This window comes from Rhododendron vialii, chromosome 5a, assembly GCF_030253575.1.
Source record: "Rhododendron vialii isolate Sample 1 chromosome 5a, ASM3025357v1".
NCBI lineage: Eukaryota > Viridiplantae > Streptophyta > Magnoliopsida > Ericales > Ericaceae > Rhododendron > Rhododendron vialii.
Window position 1 is genome coordinate 13,404,827 of NC_080561.1, and position 12,144 is coordinate 13,416,970.

Here is a 12,144-nt window from a genome sequence, read left to right on the forward strand (position 1 = left end):
CCATGGTCTTAATAGCAGTAGTCATCCCAAATTAGTTGCAGCTGCATTGAAACAGGCCTAATATAAGGTTTAATTAGCTGCGCCCTTGCCAGAACACCGCCCAGGATAAGTGAAGTTCTTAAAAATTTCTTCCGATCAATACATTCAGTTTGGAACTCTCTAAGTTGTTGAAGCTACCGTGACCATCATTTTCGTGGTTACTGTCAAGAAACCTGTTTGATATCAACCCAAGGAACCTGTTTAAACATATTATGCAGCTCTCGATTTCTTGTGACAGATATCAGAAACAAAAAAACGTACGATACTGACCAATGGAGGTGTGGCATCATCAGATTCAAAGTTTCTGGGAGGTGAAATGAATGCCTAAGTTACACAAACAAACTGCTATCTGGCCTTTTGTCACCTTTTTTTTTTTTTTTTTTTGAAACGGCTCTAGCCTTTTGACACTTGCGAAAACAAAATGCAGTGTCACATTGCCAGACACCTTAAAACTATTTTGGACACACCATATTGATAAGTACGTGGGGTCTCACAATAGCCCGGGAGCCTGGGTGCTTTGATATGTACGTACACACCATTTTGAACGCACCTTCCAAACGCACTACCCCATAACGTGGGGGTTCACAATCTATTTTAACAATATGAGCTGTTTATTTTGTAGCTCCAAACGTGCGAAAAATCAGATTAACAAGTGCTTGATAAAATTAATTGATTAAGGGGAATGATTTTAACAATCCATTTTTCTCAAGGAGAATGTAAAATTTTGAGATCGCTACCAATGTCCAATCAACCTAAATCTTTGCACGGATAATATTTCTGTCAAGACCTACAAAATGAATGGTTTTGAAATGGTTTTGATTATCAAAATATGTTAGTGAAACTCACTCTATTAGCCCAGTTTTTCTCAAGGTGAAAATAGAGTTTCTTCTGATCTCAATCTTCATATACTCCCTCCGTCCCCTTTTTAAAGTCTAGTATTCCATTTTGGGCTATCCATTAATAAATGTCCATTTTATAAAATTAGTGGGTAAAAGTTGATACACTTTCCATTTTGCCCCTAAAAGTAGATTCCATTTTGAAAATTTAGTGAGTAAAAGTGTAATGATTATGTCTTCATAGAGGGTAAATAGGGAAAGTGAAGGTAAAAGTTGATGTGAGAGGTGTAATGATGATGTTTTCTTAATAAGTTGGAGTTACGAAGCGGGACATTTAAAAAGGAACGGAGGGAGTATATGTTAGCCCAATTTTGTACTTGTCATAATACCACAAATCTTCAGTTTTCTTACTGAAAATATTCATACAAGATCTTCACCAGGTTTTTGTGAGTCCTGAAAACTACGCATAAAATCCATGAGAGAATTCTCCGAGTTACCAAAGGTGGCACCACGAGAGAATTCTGACCCTATAAACTGGTACTGGATCCAATTGGGAACCTCATCCCATGCAAGATATAAACACCAAATAAGCACTGAAATGCAAAGCATTCCAATTCCAACAGAGAAATGCATTAGTTGAGTACAAGTTAAATTTATTTTTCTTAACAGGATTTGAAATTATCAAGTTTAACAAGCTCATATTATACTGAAAATACAAAGAAAACTGGATACTGTGGTTCTTTTGGTATTTTTGTTTCGAGAGAGAGAGAGAGAGAGACAGAGAGAGAGAGAGAGCACCTTATAATGGTCGTGTCTTTCTATAACATTAGTTGCAAAATTGTTCTCATCTAACATATTGCATGAGAGAGAGAGAGAGAGAGAGCACCTTATAATGGTTGTGTCTTTTTGTTACATTAGTTGCAAAATTGTTCTCATCTAACATATTGCATCCTGGAAGGGACATTTATAGTCAAGCTTGCCAGTTGAATTCAGTAGAGTCTTTCATATTCCGAAGTACAGAAAAAAAAAAAAAAATTCAAGTAGTCTTTCCAAGCTAGCAAGGTCACTGAAACTATTTGTTCATGTTCTAAAAATTGCTAGACATTAGTCTGTTTTTCTATTTTTTTAAAAAGTATTTTCCTCACCTCTCCCAAAGTTTGAGTAAGAGATGTCGTAAGACTAGGAAAAATAGAATTAAGACTGCAGTAACCACTAAAAGATACTCCAAGCAAACTGCTTATAGATATCTGGTAGGATACATAAATTGTTGCCATGAAGATCCAAAGTCTCCAATGAAATCAGCCTCCCAATTTCGTTGGGTAGATGTGACACATTGCAGCCTCTCAAATTCAAATACTATAAGCAAGAAAGGTTGCAGGTACTATCCGGTGAGGTATGCAAATTGTTTCCGCCAAGATCCAAAGTCTCCAGTGAGATCAAATTCCCAACTTCCTTCGGTAGACATGACAGATTGCAGCCTTCCATCCTCAAGTCCTTTAAGCAGCTTAAGCCATGTATAGGGGAAGTGATAAACCAATAGAATTCACTAAATTTGTTCTGAACATCAAAGATGAGAGGAATGAGGACTGCGATTTAGATGGGGATCCTTTGAATCCAGAAAATTTTCTTCGAGCAGCCAAAGAGATGGACTTTCAAGAGATTTCAACATCAAAGTGCTTGAGGGAAGCTTCCGAAGTTTTTTACAGTTCTTCATATTTAGGACAAGAAGTTTGTCGAGAAAATCCAATAGATACGTCAACCTCGACCAAACTTGTGCAATCATTAAGCAATAGTTCCTCAAGATTGCTGAGTCCAGAGAAGTTAGGGGTTTCGATCAAGTTATAGCAATAACTTAGGTAAATGAATTTCAGTTTACCCAAGATCTGTCCAAAACAGGAGGAGGAATGTTAATTTTCTCACATAGCAGAAAATGTGAGTACATTTTATGAAGGAAAAAATTAATGTTTTACCTTGGTTCCCTTCCATGCTTTTTTCAGGCTACTATAACCCAAGTCAAGAGTAACTAAATTCTCCATATGTAGGTTTGACGGCAAACATTTCAAGGGGAAGCCATTCCAGCATAGCCACAATAGTCTTTTGGAAATATGTTTGTTACCTACCCTCAAATGAACATAATTGAGATGACGCAGCCACAAATCTGTTCATCTTTTCAAATGCCTATGAATTTACATGGACATCTTTGGGCTCGTGAAAGTTTAGGACGAGGCCTTCAACAGCTTCAGTCCCTGATACGAAAAAACCCAGTGGATAATGAGGAAAAGAGTTCACCTTGCTGAGAAAAAGAATATGTTTACTTTTAAGCCAGTTACATTCATGTCTATATACTCTGAGAACTACTAATGCAAAAAGTTAATTTAATCAACTGTGAGAATTAAGTGCATATGCATTTGCAATTCCTGCGGTAGTGATAATACATCTAGATTTCATGTCTATGGACCTCAGTGTTCCATCTCCCAGCACTTTCAAGGGTATCCTCATGATACCACAATCTGCTCTGCCTCTCTGTCTCCTTAACTGATTCTTGCTGGACGATTTCTCTGCCATGTCTCTGAGCATATCAGGCATCACAAGTTTGTTACAGTCATGTTTTATGAGACCCCGATCGGCTAGAACCCGAATCCCAATTGCCGCGAAAATTTTGCAGCCTTCCAGTATTTTTACTGTGAAATCTCAATCTGTTCCAAAAAAAAAAAAAAACATGCTATATGTAGGAATAACTCCTTCCTCACTTAGAGAATCAAAGCTTATCTTATGTTTTCCTTGAACAGCATCATGAGGGATTTTTCTTAATTTCGCCATTGCACTTTTCCATTCAGGTATGCTCTTGCCACAGAAAAAGGAACCCAAAACTTCAAGAGCTAATGGAAGCCCTCCAACATAATGCACAACTTGGCCTGAAAGGTCCAAATGGTCTTCTGTAGGATGGTCTTCCTTTAAGGAATGCCACCTAAAGAGTTCAAGAGATTCGTCCTCGTTCAACTTCTCTGCTGCGTATATCTCATCCACTTTAAGCAAATTTAGCAAAGAAATATCCTTTTTTGTTACGATAATCTTACTTCCAAAGCCAAAGGAATCTCAATCTATAGCTAATGCTTTTAATTATTGGACATCATCCATGTCATGAAGAATAAGAAGAACCCTACGACAGAAAGCTCTCAGTTTTATAACCTCAATTCCTTGATCATAATTTCCTAAGTTATGAGTACCAATTCTGAGTATATCCGAAAGAAGTTGCTCTTGTAACCAGATGAGTTTTTTTTTTTTTATCCCATAAATTATGCACATTTTTCTACTTCGTCCATAAACTACCAATTTAACGATTTCATCCCCTAAAGTTCCAGTCAACGACCTATGTCATCCAATCGATAACAAAAATCAATTTTTTAGACGGAAAATGGCACACGTGCCTATCCTGTGCGATTCCAGCCCAAATGAAAGGGGCAAAATTGGCATTCCAGGTCTCACGAAATATAGGCCCACCTCTGTAAGCCATTTTTCGCACCTCTATCTCTACACGCTTCGTCTCTCTCTGTCTCTCCTCTGGTGCCATGAACTCAGGGTTGCGATCAACTAAGGGTTAGATTATAAAACAGAAATCAAAGGGGAGCAAGCGTTTTGGCAAGGGTTCGATTCTCTCTTTCCTCGGTCCATTCACTGGCAAGGAATGGATGGATGAGTTGAGGCAAGGGGAGGAGGACTCCACCAACGACCGTAAGTACAGAAAACGTGTTTTTGTTTCCTATTGTGTGGGGGGTTTAAATTTGTTTGTAACTGCATGTTCCAAAATCAGTTGTGTCATGTGGGGTTTTGTTCATGATTCACATGCATCATAAAAAATCAGTTGTGTATGAAATGATTAAGTAAAATCTAGGATAGAGAGAGAGAAGAAGAAAACGTTCTTTCATTATTCTGAGCAGCTTGATTACAGAGAGGAAAGAAACATACCCTTATATACATACAAGACTCTGAGATCTTATAGGAGTACTTCGGAATGACTTGGAAATCCTATATATAGGAGTAGGACTTCGTGATTACTTGAAGAAGAGTTGTAGGTACACTCTCTTCACACTCTTAACAGAAACAGAATCAACTCACTAATTAATAATATAACTTGAGATTGCTGTTGTTTGTCACACTCTTAAACAGTATAATTGTTAACCACAGAATGATGCATGCAACTATTAGCATCATGCACTTCATTTTGTAGGAGTTGGCTTTAGCCTCTTGGGCCATCAACTTCTTCTTCAAGTTCACTTTAGCCTCTTGTGCCATCAACTTCTTCTTCAAGTTCACTTTAGCCTCCTGTGCCATCATTTTCTTCTTCAGCTTCTTCTTCTCTTTGCTTAGTTGTTGGATCATCTTTCCCATGTCCTCACTGTTTCGCCCAAGCCCAACCTTCTTTGCCTCCAATTCTTTCTCTCTAGTGGGTGGATCAACCCAATGGAAGTAGTTGCATCTTTTTTGCCGTATCTGCGAATATTAAGAACACGTTGTGTAAAGCATAAAAATTATGATTTCCAGTATGTATTTATGTGTTTATTTCCTTACCTCATAATTGGCACACCCTAAGAATCTTCTTCCTTGATTTGGAATAGCTTTTGACCTTCGAAGGGGGGCTGCCTTCCCACACTTGCAAGTAGGATAAGTAGGATAGTCATTCGCGGTGTTGGCAGAGGAAGAAGAAGCCATGGACAAACCTGGAGAGAGAGAGTGTGTGAGTACTCTGTTTTTATTTGCCCCAGGATGTTAGATATAGTGGGTCTTTATTCCATATTTGGAGGGAAACAACGTGGATTTGGTGCCTACTTTTCTGTGAGGAACCCCGAGATGGTTCCCACACAACGCGATGTATATTTGGTGTAGGTGTACAACAACGTTGTAACCACAGTTTTAAAGAACCGAGGGCAACATGGTAAAATACCAATCCATAATTCATTTTCATCATTCATCTACCAAACACTAGTCCTGTTTCAAAATAACTGCCCCTATCATTTGGGCTGGAATTGCACATGATAGACACGTGAACTGTTTTCTGTCAAAAAAATGATTTCTGTTATCGATTGGATGACATAGGTGATGGACCGGAAGTTGGGGGATGAAATCGTTAAATTGGTAGTTTAGGGACGAAGTAGAAAAAAATGTGCATAGTTTAGGGTAGGGGATAAAAAAATAAAAAAGCTCATAACCAGACCTTTGGTTGCTTCGAAGTTTCTCTTATATTTGCAAGAAAACTGCTACCTTCAAACTCATGTTGGATGAGATTATATAACTTTTTAGCTATTGTTGTCTTACCAATTCCACCAATCCCCCATATTGCAACAATGCGAACATCATCTCGTTCCGTTTTCAACTTCTTCTTGAGTTTTTGAAGACGAGACTCTGGTCCAATTTGGTGGCATGCAACATGAACATGAGCAAGATATAATTTCTTTTGAACCTCTTCAACGACTTGCCGAATTAAGTGTGCTTCGTCACTGCAAATTTGTGCAGGAAAAAGCATAATGTTATGTGAAGGACCCTTCGGCCAAGATGCAACCATCAAATAAGCCAGAGGTTTAGGAAAATTCAAACATCTGGTACTGTGGCATCTCAAACTTGATGGACGTACTGGTTTTAAAATATTTTTAATGAGCAACATAAATCATACCATAATAAACTCTGTAAGTATAATCAAAATTCCACTTGTACCCCAAATATAGTTTCAGAGAGGTGGAGGAAAATACCCATTGGCCACCTTTGGCACATCCCAACCGGACAAATTGGCAACCTCAGTGAGAGCTTCCCTCCACTTCTCCACCCTGCCATCTGAACCCTTTTTAAAACACTCTTCGTGCTTGGAAAATGCTTCTGCAAGACTCCCCTTCTGCACCCTCACATCGGATGGCTCGACGTAATAAAATATCGGCAGAACAATCTGTTGCAAGGCCTTTTTGCACTCCATGATCTTCACAAGTTCGTCAAGGCACCAGCTAGATGTGGCATAACTTTTTGAGAGAACGACCAGCGAAATTCTCGATTCCTCAATTGCCTTCAGAAGTTCATAGCGAATATACTCTCCTTTGTTGAGCTTTCTGTCGTCTCTGAATGTATGAATGCCATGTTGCTCTAAAGCGGCTAAAAGATGGCTGGTAAAATTGTTGCGGGTATCGAACCCGCTGAAACTCAAGAAGACATCATATATGTATTGTGGTGCCATGGAGGAGGAGGAGGAGGACGAGGACAAGGAAGAGGAAGAGGAAGAGGCTTCTTTTTCCCAAGTAGTCTCCAAGCACAGGGCTCAAAGTTGAATGGTAGATTCATGTAGACTTGTGAATTTTCCGAAGGACACGGGGTAGCCATTTCTACTTCTTTCCTTGTTAGGAGAATTGTTCGACTGCAGAAGAAAGGGGAAAAACCCAACAACGGTTAAAGAATAGAAAATAAGATATTCTTCCCTCTGAACTCTCCATTTCATATAAGCCCTAATGTAAATAGAATCAATCAAACAAAGAGGACTTTGTTGAGAAAAACTACGTGACATGTTCGCCTAGGCTGGACTTAGATCTCAGGTTCGAAACCTCGTCCTATTAACTATTGTGGGGCCTGTCCATATGGGGACTTGTCCCGTGAATGGGCCTTGGTCTATGCATAAGTCACAATGCATGTAAACTTGTCCGGATACATGAGTTATCAGAAAAATAAATCTATTTGACATGCAATTTAGTACTCTCTCTCTCCCTCCCTCCCTCCCTCCCTCTCTCTCAACTAATGAGAATTCTAAGCATGACAAATTCCCACAGTTTCTCCACATAGAATATTACCAGAGGTGCTCAAGTGATAAAAATCACTGCTCGGACCAATAAAAATCACTACTCTCTCTCTCACTATTGAAAGAATAGCCTCCGTAAGATTCATGAACAAGACAGCTATTCCTTTACATAACTGAACTTATAGAAGAAAACCTTATCAAGAACATAGTACAAGAGACATTTGCTTTGTGTATATTGTAGAAAAGTTGGATAAGAACCCTAAGTTAAGCTCTCAAAACGCAAACAAAAAATACAAGGAGTATCTCATTTGATCGCCATGGTTAAAGCTAAGCAAAGACTTGTTTTCTGGTCTTCCCCGGTGGGGAAAGAGCAAGAAATTCTCCCTAGCATACGGCAAGAGGTTGGGAAACATCTGATACAACATTAGACAGAAGCGCATAGAGAGAGAAGGGAAATCTTGTCGTCACTTTTGTAGCGGGAGTGGACTGTGGAGGGAGAAACCCGTAGTTTGAGAGGGGAACGGAAATATCACACGCTGTTTGTGAGAAAATTTCCAATGCAATAGTATCACTTGGACTAAGTTAACTTAATTTTTTTCCAAATACTAGTGTTACAGCGATGGGCATATGCACATCATATTGCATGTGCTTGTTCCTCCGTAGTAATAATAGAAAGACATGTTTCAAATCCAATTCACACAAGCTACTATTTCACGTACATAATGCCGTCAAAATCCAAATGTTCAAGATTACATCTATGCACTGTTATAGAGAAAGCTTGAAGACCTTGTGGTCAAGCAAGTTCACTAAACCTATGAATTGACAAAACTTTCATCTGCAGACCTTGGTCCAACAACCCAAATAAGCCGGTGTTCCCACTCATAATTTCGACTGTTCACACCCTAATTTGCGAGCGAGTTATCAATTTAGTTATTGATACCTCCTGTGGCTTCTTCTAACCAGTCCTCTTTGGAATTGACTTGTAATATTACACAGATAGACGTGCAACAGCAAAGAATGCTCCTAGACTATTCGAACTCTACCAACACAAGCAGCAAAATATTAGTCAAGCGAACCCACCATCTGTTGCAAGAACAAATAGGACAATAACTCTGAGGTTATGATGTGATCTTTGGGTTTGCAGAGTAAGGAAACGTTTCGGAAAAAAATCAGTCAACTTGTTTCAATTGCTCTGTCTTTTCCTTTTCCAATCTTTCACAAATTCATCAACAAATGTACAAATTAATTTGTTAAAAGTATTATGTCAACGAAGGAAAATCTTGGGGAATTGAACACATGGAAGGAATTGTATCCGTAGTGTTGCATTGCTGGAATGCCATGTTTAAGAATACTCTGTCTAAACTCTGACTGTACTTGGATGCCTATTTTGCTGGGACGGGAGTAGGCATGTCAATGGGCCGGATCCGATTCGGATCCGACAAATCCGAATTCAATAGTGATAATCCGAATACGAAAAATTCGGATCCGATCCAAAAACTTTTGTACTTCAAAAATTTTAGCAAAAAAAATATTTTTTTCAAAAAAAATTTATTTTCCAAAAAAAATCAAAATAATTTAAAATAAAAATACAACTTCTTAAACAATTTTTTTTCAAAATAAAAAATTTACAGTTTTTTTAAAAAAAATTAAAAAAATAAAGTTCGAATCGGATTGATAACGGATTTAATCCAATCCGCATTTGGATTACCGGATTCGGATCAAATCCGGATCGATCAGATTCGGTCCATTGACAGGCCTGGACGGGAGAAAGCGAGGTGCAGTAAGTGAAGTCTAATTAAACGATTTCAACTTTAGTGCCTAGCATCCGGAAAGGTAACTTCTACACATTTCAAATTAATACTCGTAATTTACCATAGTAGTGGCTGGCCACCATAGACAGCAGAAAGTAAACAAGCATGTCCTCAATATGTTGATCTTCCATTTTTGGCTTATGAAACTCATATGAATTGATTTAACTTTAACTAACAAATAATGTTTCTCGATCCACTGTTAAGACCAAAAAAACATCCAGGCTATATGAAAAAACTTACAAATGTAATAACCAGTCAAGATAATTGGATCAATACCATGCAAGCCCCGCTTATTGAATACAGCGCTAGTATAGCCTTACAAAAGAAATAGGAGTATCAACTACGTACGCAAGAACTTAATTAGAAAAAGTTTTAAGTGAGAGTACTCACCAAATGCAGGGATCAAACTATGGGAGATCTTTAAAAGCCAACAACCTCCATCCAAGAAACAACAATGAGAGCCAAAACAGCACAGATTCCGAAGTTTGTATCTGTTGATTTTTTTCTGTATGAAAATTAATCAACAATGACTGTCAAATGCAGAGATTATTAAAAGATCCATGAAAAAAAAAAAACCCAGAAGACGGTAAGACTACAATATCAATTCACACGGAAGTACAGAAAACGAAAAGATCAGTAAGAACACGAACTAAACCAGCTTGCAGGCACGTTACTTCCATCAATATGCAATAGTATACATGCATGCGATCACTTATTAACTATTTCATATCACTTGAAGCTTCAGTAGAAAGAATAAGAACACCGGAAAAGGGATAGTTTCTCCATCTAAATTGGGGTGTAGAATTAGGTCCTATTGCAAACAAAAGTATCACATCTTGATCATCATGGAGTGGGCAGAATCACTTGAACGGAATGAAAGTAACAAACCAAAAGGAAGGATTATAGCAATAGGATCCCAGCAATGCAAAGTTGTCTCCCATTACCTTAACTGCAGGTTATTTGCTTAGGGTTTGTTTGTTTCGGGTGGAAAACATTTTCTGTTGTTTGGTAAGACGGAAAATGAAAGTCAACAGAAAACAGTTTTCCGAAGTCAATGGAAAATGAAGCATTTAAGCAGGGAACTGATTTCCGGATATTAGGGGTGGAAAACATTTCCGGCCAAGGTAGCCCTCTCGAGCCTCACCCAGACAATCCAGGTACCTTCTCATTTCTCTCTCTCTCTCTCTCTCTCTCTCTCTCTGTATACTACTCCTTCCGTCCCGGTTTGTTTGTCCACTTTTTAACTTTTTGAGAGCGTTTGACCTCTCAAAGAATTGGCTATAATTTTCAATTTGTAATGTTTTTCATATGCAATATGGATCTTGTTTGATAGATCTCAATTAGTTTTATTCTACAAAATCTTCAAAATCATAAAAAATATTATAAAATATAAGATATAAGTATATTTTTTAAAAACACGTATTTCGACAATTGGACAAACAAATTGGGACGGAGGGAGTATCTAATAAGTAACATCTATATATCTACATATTTTCTATGGTGTCCCCGGTCATTTTGGGGACACCGTAATTTTTGGCATAACTTTACCATTATGAGTATAACTAAAATCCATTACAAGCATAACAGAACCCAAACAAAGCATAACTAAGGAATATCCAAAAAACCAACCAAGGCATAACCAAACCCAACTAAGGCATACCAAACAAGTTATGCCTTACTGTGGTTTTGGTTATGTTATGTTATGGTTCTGTTATGCTTGTAATGAATTTTGGTTATACTCATAATGGTTTTGTTATGCCAAAAGTTACGGTGTCTTCAAAATGACCGGAGACACCGAAGTCATTCCCGCATATGTATTGTTGTGAACATCTGTGTTTTCATAGAACTATCGATTTAGGGGATTAATTTCTTTGATTTTGAGTTTGATTGAAGGATCCAAGAGAGGTTGAACATAGTTTCATAACACAGAAGGAAAATTCTAAAACTACAAATATTTGCACAAACACACACTTATGTGAGTGTTTGTGCCTTTGTTTGTGCAAAAGTATTTGTGTTTGTAGAATGGTTGAACACAAAATACATATGTGTTTGTGTAGTCATATGTGTTTTTTTGAACTCAGTGAAAATCCGAGTCGTGTCAGCCTCTTCCGGAAAAAAAAATTCTTGTTACAACCAAACACAGGAAAATAAATCGTTTTCTTGAAAATGTTATCCAAAACATGTTTTGTCCGAATCAAAAGGAGCGTTAATCTTAAGTTTGCTGAAATCTATTTTCTTGATATTCAAACGAAAAATAAGCTGTCCTAAGCTTGAATTTTTCTAACAAAGTTCAGTTATAACTTCCAGTCAGTCAATTGTTTGGGTGAAAAAACTCAATTGTTACAACTGGATTGTGGTAGTAATTAAAATTACATATATAGTCCAACCAATTAAACACAACCATACCAGTTACTTAAATGAAATCTAAAAACAACAACTCTGAAATCTGCACGAAGTTTGACAGAAGAACTGGATATTACGTAATTCATTGTAAAAAAATACATTCAGGCAACCAAAAAATTGAACACAAAAAGCTATCAAAACACATAAGAGAATAATCACTGACGTTATCAATACCTTCAACCAAAAACCCAAATGAGAATAACATGATCATTATCTTTCATAAGACTGCTCACCTGCTGCAGTTGTGGTCGACAATGTGCAATCGGCGATGCCATAGTAGCAAAGA

At 37.6% G+C, this 12,144-nt stretch overlaps 1 protein-coding gene across 2 annotated transcripts; it reads right to left on the reverse strand.

Annotated features, from left to right (window-relative positions):
• Window positions 1-4,866: 4,866 nt before the first annotated feature.
• LOC131326574 (disease resistance protein RPV1-like) lies at window positions 4,867-7,273 on the reverse strand. 2 transcript variants are annotated; one of them, XM_058359405.1, is made up of 4 exons: window positions 6,620-7,273; window positions 6,135-6,370; window positions 5,445-5,593; window positions 4,867-5,366 (listed from the first exon to the last, which is right to left on the reverse strand). In XM_058359405.1, exons 1-4 carry the CDS (start codon window positions 7,090-7,092, stop codon window positions 4,995-4,997), a joined length of 1,230 nt encoding a protein of 409 aa, XP_058215388.1. In that variant the 5' UTR covers window positions 7,093-7,273; the 3' UTR covers window positions 4,867-4,994. The 2 variants fall into 2 exon arrangements, with proteins under 2 accessions (XP_058215388.1, XP_058215389.1); XM_058359406.1 differs by having other exon boundaries at window positions 4,959-5,366; window positions 6,189-6,370.
• Between the last annotated feature and the right edge of the window lie 4,871 nt (window positions 7,274-12,144).